The following is a 14483-nucleotide window of genomic DNA, read 5'->3' on the forward strand; positions in this document are numbered from 1 at the left end:
CACTGCTTACAAGTATTGCTAAAGTTCCAAGGTAAAACCAACCATGATTTGCTACTTGCTGTTGCTTTGTGACAGGTTTTATTTACAATTTAGGGAGAGGAGACCTTCTCACTTTCTTCCATTTTATTGGACAACCAATTTGGATACCCCTGCAAGTGCAAGATGTGTCACCATTATTTTTGGTCATCTTCTCCCAGAAGAGAAAGGCTCTTAAAATGAACTTAAAATGTGTAGGCTAAATCTGCTAAAACTCAAAGCTAACATGGATAAAAAGCCACAAAACTCTTTTAGTTAACTCTTTTTTAATTGTTTAGGTGTTTAAGAAACGTGTCTGCTTATGCACATAGAAATTATGTAGGTATCTATGCATTCTGATCTGTTATCCACAGCAGAATGCGAAGGCCAAAATAGTAAGTATATTAACAGCAGTATGTGTGAAATCACTGTGAACAACTTCCTAACAAAGTGCAGCAATTACTCATCTCTGAGATCTGATACCACAAGTCTGTCAAACCACACTCCGCACAGTCAGGACAAACGTATGCAGATGCTAGACAGCTCTCTCACAGTTCTCTCAGTCCAGTCACAGTCCAATGCCTGTGTGAAAGGGTGGAGATGACACACACACTCACACACACTGCTCTCACAGGAGCAAATTGGAGTACGACATACACACTCTCCTTCTGTCTGAGCTCAAAAGTGCACTGAAGCAAAAAGCCTCTCCCTCTGGTCCTCTTTGTCAAGCACCGGTTCACTCGCCAAACCCCTGAGTAATCCTGAATCCCTGCCTAAAGATTTATAGGAAAAGTTCTCAATGAGGGAAGAGAGAGTCTTTTACGACTGCTTGATGATAGACGGTCACTCGTGAGCAGTAATAAAAGCCACACAGAATGGACGGAGTCTGAATAGCTTGACTAAGAGCCCGACAGCACGACTTCTCCTCTCACTGGTCTCATAGAATGCCTGATGGGGCTTTAGTAGGGTTTAGGTGCATTTACACTAGACTTTAGGTACATTTACACTAGACTTTGTATTTTATTCACTTCTATCATACTAGCGATGTGCAAAACTACAGATAAAAAATGATAAGCTAGTGCAATTGAATTGAACAGGATGGAACCTCTCACTGGTCTCATAGAATGCCTGATGGGGCTTTAGTAGGGTTTAGGTGCATTTACACTAGACTTTAGGTGCATTTACACTAGACTTTGTATTTTATTCACTTCTATCATACTAGGGATGTGCAAAACTACATATAAAAAATGATAAGCTAGTGCAATTGAATGGAACAGGATGCAATTTAAAAAATTGAAAGATGGACATTTTGAACTCCACAGAGATCTTAAAAACGCAACGCTTTTGGCAGGATGCGCATAAAACAGCGCTAAACATGACGCAAAGGCCAAAAATGTCCGTCTGAATGTGTATGGCTGTAATGGCGTGTATACATACTGTGTGTGTGTGTGTGTGTGTGTGTGTGTGTGTATATATATATATATACACACACACACACACACATACATACACACACATTATATGCTGACTGTCATTTGTTGCTAAGACATTAAGGTAAAACTATGAACAATGGTTCAAAAATAGTTTTTATTCAATTTATCATGAAACACACAATTGCAGGGCATTCAAAAAATAATAAAGATATCTCTTGGTAAATTACTACAGAGTTTCTCTATTTTTAATTAATGGTATGCTCCAGATTTAAAACAAATGAAGCTCTATTACTAGAATCGGTGACATAATTTCAATTTGCGTGTACAGTAAGCACAGTTTACTGTACATTGTACAGCCATAAGTATTCAACATAATTGAATACTGTATCCATATAATTAGACATACTGGAAACATTTCTCAGTAGTAAGTCATTCCACTAGGAGCCTAGTTCAACCTTCAGAATGTATAAAATATTTATTTATTTGTTTACTTTTATAATAGGCCTACAGTATACAATCGATATACTTAATTAGATTATATATCAATAACATAGATATATAACCCCCCGAAAAGTTGGCCTCACTGGAAGGGGTGTCTGGTATTTTCCCATTTTAAAGGTGGCAGCCTTAATTTGATAGCATCTGTGGCATGCAAGCCTACCTTGTACTTAAATCCAGAACATTTTTAATTGCAACCCAGACTGATTTATTTGTACTTTAGTGACAATGGATGTTGAGATGTTAGGTGGGTTTGTCTGGGAAGTAAACAATGTTCTTGGTTACTTTGTTCCTAATTATTACACTGAAACTGCAATTACTGTCCTTTAGAATTAATTAAGGAAGAGTACTGATGTAAAATGTCCACCAACAGTTACATAATCTAGTGTTTGGACATCATATTGACTGCTGAAAAATAAAATTAATCTCTTTAATTACTATGCATGTCAAACTAAGGGGTTTGTAACATGTTTTATCAAATTGCCTGAAGGAAAATGTAAGCTACAAAACAGTTTAATTAATGAAGATGTCTAGCAGGAAGTATATTACAACTCTACTGAGTGGTCCCACTTTATATTACTACTATTTACTAACATTAAAATACATACAATACAAAGAAATGATTTAGCATGTTTTTCTGCAAAATTCTCAAAATATTCACATTTGCAGCGACGGAGGTCGAGGTACGTTTAGGTTTAGGAGTAGGGTTAGGTTTAGGTTTAGGGTTGGGGTAAAGTTAACAGTGTAACTACAGATGTAATTAAATGCAGGTACGTTAAATGTAAGTAAAATGCAAACACACAGAAAATGTATCAGAACAAAGTCAAAGTACACCTCATATAAAGTGGGTCCACAATTTTGTCTGGTTTCCCATTAAAAATATCTAAACTAACATTAAAAATGATAAACAAAGCAAAGATAAGATATTACATGAAAACAAGATATTCAAATATTAAACAATAAGATATTAAAATTAAGTATATAGCTTGAATTCAGTTTCTTTTTTCTTTTTTCTCATTTTAAGCATAATGCTAGATATGTAAAAAAAAAAAAAAAAACATTTGCCAACTGGGTAAGAAAAATAAACTTACAACATATTTTCTAAGTCTTCTTATTGTACACTATTTTGCTTCTCAAATAAATTTATGTTGTTTTAAAGATGTTTAGTAGGCATGTCATAAATTGTCGATATATCGATTATTGATCGGCACGTTATTTTATTGGTATATTTCTGAGGTATCGATATATTAACATTTGCCGACATTATAATTTGAAGCCTAATTTGCATGCTTTCCAATTCACTCAGTTGGGCTTCCGATGAATGTCCTGCGTAACAGCGTTGGGAGACCACAAGGCATGATATAACATTTACTGAAGCAGGATGCAAAGCACAGGTATCACAACATAGGACGGGTATTTTAGAGCTCCTTGCACAGGACGCATACACTCAAAAGTTCTGAAGGTTTTTCTGCTTCTTCAAGAATGAAAGTGACGTTCATGAGTTTGCAGATTAGTTTATGAAACTGGTTTAACTGCGCAAACTGAACAATTAGAAATTATTATGCAATTTCTCTGTATGTATCTTTGAAGAGGTTTTATTCAAGCTGTCAAACCACAAAAAGACATAATTGTAACTGAAAATACATTGTGTAAGCTATCTGAAAGATGCAATAGAGTGATAATGATTTGGGTCAAATTTAATGTAAAACTATGTGAGTTTTGCTCTGTGGCGATGCAGATTTTTGAGCAGCCTCGAGATACAGCGAGCCCACCCTGTGTATGTACCTTCATAGAAAATAATTATTTAGAATTTTTGAGCGCGCCATGTCGTCCACCAGACGCATCCGGTGTGCAACCCCCTTTAATTTACCCTGCCACTCAAAACACAAAGACTATTGTACAACGTGTAGCCTTATTTATTTCTGTAAAAATCCCAATATATATTGATAATCATCTGTGTCACGTATTCCCTGTGTTTTTGCTTAGACTTTTTTGCTTGTTTAGTTCCCCGTTCCTGTTTCCTGTTAATTTTGTAGTCCTTTATAGTTTCTTTTCATGATTGGTTTTCCCCTGATTGTTTTCCCCAGGTGTTCCTTGTTTCCTTGTTTGCCCATTTGTATTTAAGCCCTTGTTTCCCCTGGATTCTTTGTCAGTCTTCACATGTGTTGTCACGTTCTGTGCTTGGTTTCCCGTGTTTTGTTTCGTTTTATTCTGAGTACTTTGTTTATCTTTTTGTTCCATTAAAAGCTGCATTTAGATCCTCATTCCTCGCCTGCCTCCTCATAATCGGAAAGTCTTCTGATTATCGATCTGTGAAATAGGCATCAATCCCAAGCCTAATGTTAAGATAGTTTTATTTTTCCTTTCACTTTAAAAACAAGGCGACCAGAAGCTCTTCTTCAAGAGCAGACAGCGTATCTTATACATCAGAGGAATTTTAAGGACTAGACAGGCACGCAGTCTGCCCTGAGACCTACCTTTAAGTGTTGGCGTTGGGTGTGAGCCAAAGAGTTAAGGAGCTGCATGTAAACACTCACTCTTGCTCTTGTAAAATATTTATATTCATATGCTGTATACGTATAATCATACACTGCTATCACCCCAGGTGAGATATGACACCCCTGGGCTTCATGAAAATTATTGCAGACCTTTAGCAAAAGCACTGTTCATAATTACCATCTGTCAGGCTCAAGTCTGAGGAGTGACTCAGACTATGTGTGTGTGTGTGTGTGTGTGTGTGTGTGTGTGTGTGTGTGTGAGTGTGTGTGTGTGTGTGTGTGTGTGTGAGTTTGTGTGGCTGTTTAACATGCTGTGCAGACAGGCAGCGTTTGACTGAGGGAAGCCAATCGGTCGGATGAGAGTGTGTCCTTCCTGCTGTGATCTCAGGAGGACAGCGCAGAATAACTGATTCATCTCACCTGACCCGCAGAAAGACAGACAGGCAGACAGATAGACAAGACAGACAGAAAGACAAACATTGTGTGTCTAAACAGTGTTCTAGGTCACTGACAGTGGTGCATTTGTTGCAATGCCCTCACAACCGTTTACATTCTTATTGAACCATAATATAAGATGTATTTGATCTTTTTTTAATCATCAACAAGATTTTAGGTTACAATTTAAAAGAATGTGTAAGGGAAAGTGTATATTTTTGGTGCTGTAACTGGTCACCATTTAACTATTTAACCATTTACATTTTCCTTCACTAGTTCATTTAATTGTCCTGCAGTGTGACAAATAGATTTCTAAAAGTACAAATATTGCATATAGTCTCTTAATCAATGAGGTCATGAAATAACAATTACAAAATAATTAGCAAAATGCTGTCTAAAATAGTTTTGGTTTCATATACCACAGGAAGGCAACTTTCCAATGTAATTCAGGTGAACTACCCTATTGCACATAAAGTTACAACTTAAAATTACATGGTCAGTTCATTACAGGGGTCATATTATGAAAATGTAATTTTCCTTGACCTTTTTAAAAATAATTATATTTTATTTATTTTATGTAAACAAACAGTAGCTTTCATATATTAAAACTTTTTCTCTAAGACACTTTATTGAAACTACAGTAAGCTGAAAAAACGTCTCGTTCCGAAAACTACATTCAACTGTTGGGTAGAAGTCCACTGAGAATCTATTATTCCTATAGCTCGACTGGTAGATGTGGTTGATTCCCTGGGAACACATGTACTGATTAAATTGCAGATTTTTTACGGAACCACATTCAGGCGAAGATTACATAAAAGTTTGCAATTTGGGAAGAGGGTCAACGATGCCTTGTGTGCAACAACTTGGCCACAAATTTATGGTAAATTAATGAGGAAGATGGATAGATACTAATATTTAATTTTTAGCCAATAATAAGAGTAAGATTTTTAATGTCTAGCTGTCTGCTTAAAACAAGGTTACCAAACTTTTTGACTAATTAATTTCCATGATATTTCCATGACTCTTCCTTTTTCTAAATAAAGGACAAGGATAAAAAATATAAATAAAAAAAAGTACAGATATTGCACTGATAAAGAAATATTTTAGAGCACAGCATAACTAGAAAACTTTATATTTACTGTAGAAATTTAAATGACATTTCAATTACTTTTAAAGATACAACTCATTTTCATGATTTTATAGGATGGAAATCCTTTATTCCTTAACCCCTGAACGTATACCTTTCAGCCCCTCATCCATTTTATGGAGCTGTGCCCACAACTCTTTAGTATTCCTCAATCTCTCTCTTATAAATAGTGTAACACACACTAACACTAAAAATTATTTTATTACATTTATTTATTTTATAACATATATTTTATATTTATTTAATTATATTTAATTTAATTTTATTATTTATTATTTTTTATAATGGTTTAAGTACCAAAAGTGTCTAGGCTCATTAGAGACCCTAGGTATGTATATATTTATTTATTTTTTATTTTTTTATTTTTTTTTGCTCTTCCATAAATTTATTTACTATAATTATCAACAATGGTGATTTTAGGAGTATTGTAATCTCATAACCCCCTGGATATTTAAAGGTTTTTTTCTTTTTTCTCTTCTTCATTTCATTTATGTTATTTTTTAATATTATTTACTATTAAGCATTCCTGACTTTTGTGTATAGTTCTGTGTATAGTTTGTATTTTTTTTTCATTGTTGCTGTTTTTGTTGGTTCCCTTTTTTCTTTCTTTTATAATATTTGTGTTATAATGAAAAGCTTAATAAATATAATTATAAAAAATCAAATTAAAATAAAACAATGGTGATTTATCAGTATTCCATATGCTTGTACAGATATATATTTTAGATGTTATTTCTTACTCAAGGTGGCACTGTTGTTTCAGTACTTGACTTGATTTATATTTTTACATTGCTATTTGATGGTAAAACAACATGGAAGTAAACTATAGCAAGTATAACACATGAACAGTGTGATATGACTATTGTAATTTCAGCGTACTACTGAAATTATGTAAATTGTGCCTCTGTTTAGACTCAATAAGTGCCTGAGAAAATACTTATGTGCAACTTATGTGTAGCTTGTGTTATGTGTAGCTAAATATGTGTTTGAAAGCCAGTTTCAGTGTGAAAGTAATAAATCCTGTTCTAGATTTGTCCTGATTTGTTGCATTTTCTCTTTGAAAAATAAAACATAAAATATATACAAAATATGTTTTATTCTATTATTGTCTAATTGTTTTGAAAATATTGTGAAAATTGTACACTCACTGGGCATTTTGTAGACCCATTTGTGATAGATATAAGTGCCGGGTCTCTAAAGACCTGAATATGTACTGTAAGTGTGTGGTGAAATCCTGTGCATTTAAGGGTTAAATACCCTGATATTTGCAGGTTTTCCATGGACATGGGAACCTTGTTAAAACTTAGAAAAAAAAGAAGAGCTAAATCTTACCTTAACAGCCCCAGTATCACATTTTCCAGGTGGACCCTGTATTCAACAAATAAGAAGCGTTATTACTCAATATTAGTATAATAAACATTTTAGCAAATCTAGTCACTGACACTTTCGTTCACTAATTAATTTCTAGGGCAAGGAAGATATATTAGATTACTTGATCATCGACCTAACATTTGGGAAATTCTCTTTTAACGGCCTGACACACCAATGAAGACACAAGCATTCACTGAGTATTAGCCTCTGACGCCCACTATTGCAGCATCAACACCTGCAAATGTCCTTGACAAAGGTCACTAGACATATCAGCTCAACTAAATATCGAGATAGATAAGGACTCTTAGACTGTGCATAGTGTTCCTCAACACCCTGGGGTAAATCTGAGGCAGAGGCAGGGGATGGGGGAGGATGTCTGTGCTGCCTGGGGGCCTTCTCACAACCACAGAAGATAGGCGACTCATAAATGCCAGCTCCCGGGGACAGAAGCAAGGTTGCCGCATGTCATAGAAATTATCGGAACACTGCCATTTAAAAATGTCATTTTCACAACCACTTCACTCCTGACTTTCAGGACATTGTGTCTGCCACTTTATAACTTACCTGTGGTGGAGAAGGACAGATATTTACAATGTGCATAAAGTTGATTTTTATTCACCAAGCATAAAAACTTTTTCAAATATTTAAGCATACGCCTTTAGAACAAAATGTTTTTAAGATCATAAGTAGGCCCAATCGGAATCTTCAGACTTTTTTCACATTTTCTGCACTAATTTTGGGGGGAAAATCTGCAGAATTCTGCGGAAGGGATTAAAACATAATAAAATGTTTTAAATGGTGCTGAGAGTACTGTACACTTATTGGTAGTTGAAAGCATAATCAATTTAGCCAAAATATTTGAGAAACAAACATGCAAGTGATGGGGGATGTGTAGAAATTTTGTGAATGGCAGATGTCACAATTTTGTGGAAATCTGCAGAGTTTTCTGCAGGCTTCTGTGCGCACAGATTCCGTCTGAGCCTGATCATGAGAAACATTTTAGTCAAGAGTGGCCAAACTTTTTACTTGTATTGTACATACTTGTGAAACTAAAGGGTTAGCCGATAGCCATATGCATAGCTGAGCAGTTTTCAAGCCAAGCTTGCAGTTGAAACTGTAGTTTAATAAATCATTTAATATGGCAATGTCATCACACATTTTCCCCTTAAGAGAAATTCAGAAAATGTTCAGTGTTTCCATAGTCCCACATACATTACAGTACAGTGTGGGTACAAAGGCAACGTAAAAATGCTGGGAATCTCTGTGCGGCATGTGCGCACACACATACACACATTTTCACATTGATTCCACGGCTTTGATGAGATTACTATTTATCAAGCAGTAAACTAGGGCCCCTTCGAGAGCCTTTTCAATAATGTTTATGCAAGGGACTGCTCCTAATATGCCCATCTGGGCTGCTTGAAATTGTAATTTGAAATGTTGAGACACAGTGCACATGTGATTTCACTCAAATGAATACAAAAACCTCTCAAACTAATCTGCAAGGGATAAATATTGAAGGGATATTGGGTTTGCTTGTTTTTTTGTTTTTTGTTGTTTTTTATGCAATTATGTGATCATAAAACAACAATTATAAGGACAATTGTGAAAAGTCTGTTCCAAAACCTAGTGAGCTTCCCAGCTAGAAAGCATTTTAAAGGCAACAATTTTTCCAAATTTTAATTTAGCACTGCATGTGTGCTTTGTGGAAAAGGCAATACCAGAATAAATTGCGACAAACTCAGTGAAAAAAAAAAATCCATCCAAAATGCCTTACGAAACTGAAAGAAAAGTTTTCATAAAAATAGTCATCCAACTAAATATTCTGCAAAATTGTGTTGAGTGTAATCTGACTGCAAAGTAATTATTTACAGTAATCTAATTACAACTGACTTTTAATTACTAAGTTAATTACTTTTAAGTACATTTCTTGGGTTACAGATATTTCTTAATAATATTAATAATTTATAATCGAAAGAATACATCTAACACGTGAATTATGTTCATACTATGAATTTCTGTATCAGCTAAAAGGCATGTATAGACATTATACAGTAATATAGACATTATTTGAATTTAAGCAGAACAAACTTTTCTGTGAAATGTGTTTTAGCACGTAACTTAAAAGTAAATAGTAATGTGATTACTTTTCCAGCAAATAATTCAGTAAAGTAATCTGATTACAATTCCAGAGAAGTAATTATTAAACTGTAACAGATTTCTTTTTGAGTAACTTATTCAATACTGGTCACCAACTTAAAAAAAAAAAATGCAATGAAAGTGAATGGTGAGTGAGGTTGTCAGTCACTTTGTGCCTAACATCTTCTTCTGTGTTCAATGGAACTAAAAAGTCATTCAGGTTTGAAATAACATGAAGACAGGTGAATAACAGCACTTCGCTTTTTAAATGAACTCTCCCTTTAAAAAAGTTGCTAAAATGCTCCCACCCTCTTTGGAAATCTTTTCACAAACATAAACTAAGACTTACTGGATGTCCTGGAGTCCCTGGTTCTCCTGTTTTTCCCCGTCGACCCTACGAAACAGAGAGAACAATAAGAGTGAGAAATGACAGATTGTTTGAACAACAGGTCCATGTTTGTCATTGCTGGGTGCACTCTGGAGCTGGCAATTAGAAGACGACAGCTCCTCTAGTTGCAGTGACTAATTTGCTTTTAATTAACAAAAAGAAAACAGCTTAATTGCAGAGCCCTGTGTGGTGTGGCACTTTCTCCAAACCCCCCCAGTCTATCACCTCCTTTCCAGCTGTGACAAACCCTGGCCCCATCAATCAAGCCAGGCATACAGTGAAAAACAGAGCGGGCCCCTGTGTACGGCCCTGAACGCTCGCCTGGACATAATGGACTATTCACAAATATAATAACTGCCTTCAATTTGTATGCCCGAAACACACCAAACGGCAAAGTGCACGAGGAGAGTTCAATGAAAGCCGTCAAAACTGCCAGTCACCGGTTTAATTTTCAACTCGGCATGATGACACAACGGTATCAGAAAGCTGACATAAAGACAGTCAGTGTGGCAACCTCCAGGGAAATTAGTTTCCACATTGTCCCCTGATGAATGAGTTCGACGTGTCTTTGATGGCCACGTCTTCTTTGGTAAATTAATTTTATAGAGACGTTTTTCATACAAGCGAACGGAGCAATTTCAGCAATATGTACATCATTATTAAGAATTCACCAGGGGACATAGGGGACCAGAGAGTTTTTGTCTTTTTGTCTATGTGGGGAGTGTTTGTGCGATCAGTGGTCATGGATAGATGAAAGAGGATGAGGAACACACAAAAAAGCCAGTGGCTTTTCTATATCCTCAGAACTGTTCATTTACATAATCTTTGATTCTATGGCATCGAGTAAGCCTGTGTTTTCCGTTTTCATTACCTGCTACATAAAGAACTTCCAGAAGAATTAACTTCTCAAGCCCTGTATGAACGTGTGTGTGTGTGTGTGAAATGTAACAGCACAAAGGGAATAGGGAACATAAGTAGTATGCATTAACCTTAATGATTAAACAATGAGAAGGAATCTCAGGGGATTCCTGTGTAGGACATTATCTGAAATTCCCTGCCGAGATGTTTCTCTTTTTGAAGTTCTAGTGTGTTAATAAATCTATGACTATTTTTTTTATTTTGGTAGGGTGGTAAACATGTAGGGTGTCTTGGGAGGTTGTCAGGGCATTGCTTTGCAGTTTACTAGGGTGTTCTGTGTGGTTGCAAAGATATTTCTAAGTGGTTGATAGCTGGATTCTTACTGGTGCACCTTCAAATCTTCAAACCTTCAAATGCTATTCTGGCCCCTAAATGTGACTTGGGTCCCTCCTTCCAAGTATATGTAATTTCTCAGACTCTTATATCATCTTCAAGGCAAAACTCTTAAGTCTGATCAGTTAGAAAAACTACACAACTCACCTCCGCGAGCTGCACAATTTTAGGTATCATTCATGTCAGTAGCACAAACGGTGTGGGATGGTTGCTAACGCATTATTTAAATCAGTTTAAACCGACTGATCTCAATTACTTTAAGCAACAGCTGCAGATGGGACGCAATGCAAAAATCACGAAGCAATAATGATGGTGGAACTGAGCATTTAATCATTAAAGAATTTTTTTTTTAAAACAGCAAAAGAAGTGATGCTTTCATTGTTAAATAACTGTCAGAAGAAGAGTTTTACTCTTGAACGATATAAATAGCCTACGTCTAAAACCTAGATATTATTATTGATAGGCTATCGATTTTATTTTAGGTTTTTTATTCAAAGACTATAACCGTGTATAATTTAACATAAGTTTTGAGGAGTTTTGATGTTTAGGCTATTTACTGTGTTCACTTTGCATCATCTCTTGTAAAACATTTTCTAACATTTACTTTCTTAATCTGTCATGTACAATCAACTGAAACTATGGCAAAGAAGAAATGCTTTAGATATTATGGTTACGACATCAGGAGGTGAATGAAGTTGCATACACGCAATAGAACAGAACGCCTTATAACCGCACCTGCTGCATAAAGTCCCTATTAAGAATAACACAATGTTCTTTTTTGTTTTATGTGATGTCATGAAAGAACATATGTGCCCTGCAGATTATTCATCGCAAGCCTGCATACCCTCAATAATGCGTTTTATCATTGCTTTGTATAAATTAGGGTCCCGTGACAAGTATCGTGCACAAACATACAAACACACCACTCTGTGCATAAGCGCAAGGTATTTTAGAGTACGATTGAGAAAGTAGTTGGATTCAAATGTTAACATGGCTAATAATTTTCTTTTAAATCGATTATTTTAGATCTACACCACCCCTTTCAATCGGATGGAAATTTCATACGGATCCAGCTCATTTGGATCATTTCTGTGTTTACATGAAGGCTTTTCAATCAGATTGAGCTATCAGTCAGTTTATAAACTGATTATCTGGTTGCATGTAAATGCAGTTTACGCAGCTAAGTGCATTCAATCCAAACTTCTTATCAAAAGTTCAGTTTCAGGCTGCAGATGATGTTTGGACCACTCAACAAGTTTGGCAGACATGGGACAATTGTAATCAATACATTCAGATTCAGAATTTATAATGCAAAATGTTATTTTAACATGGTTGGCAGTGATTGGATGATGCTGGACATTACTTTGAATCAGAAGTAATTATGCTAATTTCTGATGTAATGTCTTTAACGTCTCAAAAACTTGAATAACCAACACTCCTGGAAACATAATAAACAATCTGATTAAAAAAAAATCAGACTTTCTATAGCTTGGTATTATTTAAAATTTCACAACTTAGTCCCGTTGTCCACATATATGTTGCTATCAATGCTTAGGAAAACTATTTGTTCTAGAAAAGCAATCTGCATGTGTATTAGGTGCAACTAGTTACAAATCAAAAAGTGAAATGGAAAATGCACACAGCAGTCACGCTCAGGTCTCAGGAGGTCAAAGCAAGCATATGGTATTGTGTATCCATTTGATCATCTACCAAGGAAAAATCATAAATACAATTGAAATAGCACACCTCTTCTCAATAAGCTCCACAATTTGAGGTATCATTCATGTCTGTATCACAAATGGTGTGGCAAGTTTAATACTTGCTAAGTACAGGTAATTTATAAGCAACAGTAAAAGTGACACTTGTCTTTTTACACACCATACAAAGCAAAAATACACCTATGCAGAACACTCAAGGAATGTATGTAACTTTTTTCTGTGTTAAAATGCTTTCTCCTATCCAAGCTTAATATGCAGAGACAACTATAAGTCATTCATAGGTAAATTTTCTCGAAAACTGTAAGCACTCTGTCTCTGTAGCGCTATGAAAATTCCTCTGTTTGTTTTAAGCAAACCATCTATACAAGCACAATAACATTGATTCAACCAATGGCGTGAGTTGGGGGTGGGACTATCTCTTTGTTTGATCAATGGCAGACAGGGGGCGTATTCAGTAAGCTGTTTTGAAAACAAAGAGTATTTTTGCAATTCCGTTTGTTGGTGCTACTGGCGTGGGAATTACATACTTCAGCTTTAAGTTCAAAACTTGAATCTCAGTTTTAATACCTAATATGATATGAATTAGTAGCTGAAGCATTTCAGTAATGCCATCATGCTTATGTTTGGTTTGCTAAGTGGAGGCATATTATTTAACAGAATATGAAAAAAAAAAAATATTAAAAGGCAAAGGTGTAATATGTATTTCCCACGGCTCTGAAAGTTTATATCTATCATCTGATTATGCAGTTCACTGAAAATCGGGTGGGTTGTTAGCGGTGGTAATAATATGTTAACACAGCATAGGCCTTGATGAACCAGGTCAATGAACAGTTTGTTCAAATTTCAGCCTCTGCTTTCTCAAAAACATAAGACAACATAAGCTGTATGAAGTGATAAAAATAAATCTCATAATGCTATCATTCCAAGCAGATGATGAATAATGCATTTTCTAATCATCTTCTCCTTTTGCCCCTAAAATGTATTAAGCTCTTCTGTGCATACTGATGTCTTGGATATACTGAGATATGCCGTAACAGATCTCATGCATTATAGAACAGAGGAATAAAGTGTTGAATGCAAGTTAAAGATTGTATATTACATGGACACCATGATTCTGCATATTAAACACTATTATAAGGTTTCAAAGCTACTCGTAAGGGTACTCACGTTACTTATTGAAAGTTAGTCTACAGAATGTTTCAATTGTACTTTATGCCTTTAAAGTAAAAAGTTGCGCACACCTCTCCTAAACAAGCTGCACAATTTGAGGTATTACAAATGAAGTGGGACAAGTTACACAGCAAATTTTGGCAGTGCAGTACTGCAGATATTGTTGACTTGTGTGACAAACTGCTTTTTATGTTACTTATTTGTAAGTCACTTTAGATAAAAGTGGCTGCTAAATGACTACATTTAAATATAAATGACTAAGTGAAGTTTAGTACTTGGTGTTAGGGGTTTGTTGAAATCTGTAACCCTAAGAATAAGTAATAGCAGTAGTGATGCTTGACATATATCCAGTATATACAGCTGCCCCATAGACCTCCATTATAAGTGCTTTTATAAAGTTCCACAATCCACAGTAAGTTT

General features: G+C 35.3%; 1 protein-coding gene across 6 annotated transcripts in view; it reads right to left on the reverse strand.

Moving 5' to 3' along the window:
- Positions 1–14483, reverse strand: part of LOC127412422 (collagen alpha-1(XIX) chain-like) — a 210820-nt gene that overhangs the window by 103213 nt on the left and 93124 nt on the right. For all 6 annotated transcript variants that reach the window (XM_051648762.1, XM_051648761.1, XM_051648760.1 and 3 more), the window contains 2 exons: positions 9886–9930; positions 7359–7394 (listed from right to left, as the gene is read on the reverse strand). In XM_051648762.1, coding sequence (XP_051504722.1) covers positions 7359–7394; positions 9886–9930 — 81 coding nt within the window. The remainder of the gene's footprint in view (positions 1–7358; positions 7395–9885; positions 9931–14483) is intronic.

Source organism: Myxocyprinus asiaticus, chromosome 21 (genome assembly GCF_019703515.2).
Source record: "Myxocyprinus asiaticus isolate MX2 ecotype Aquarium Trade chromosome 21, UBuf_Myxa_2, whole genome shotgun sequence".
NCBI lineage: Eukaryota > Metazoa > Chordata > Actinopteri > Cypriniformes > Catostomidae > Myxocyprinus > Myxocyprinus asiaticus.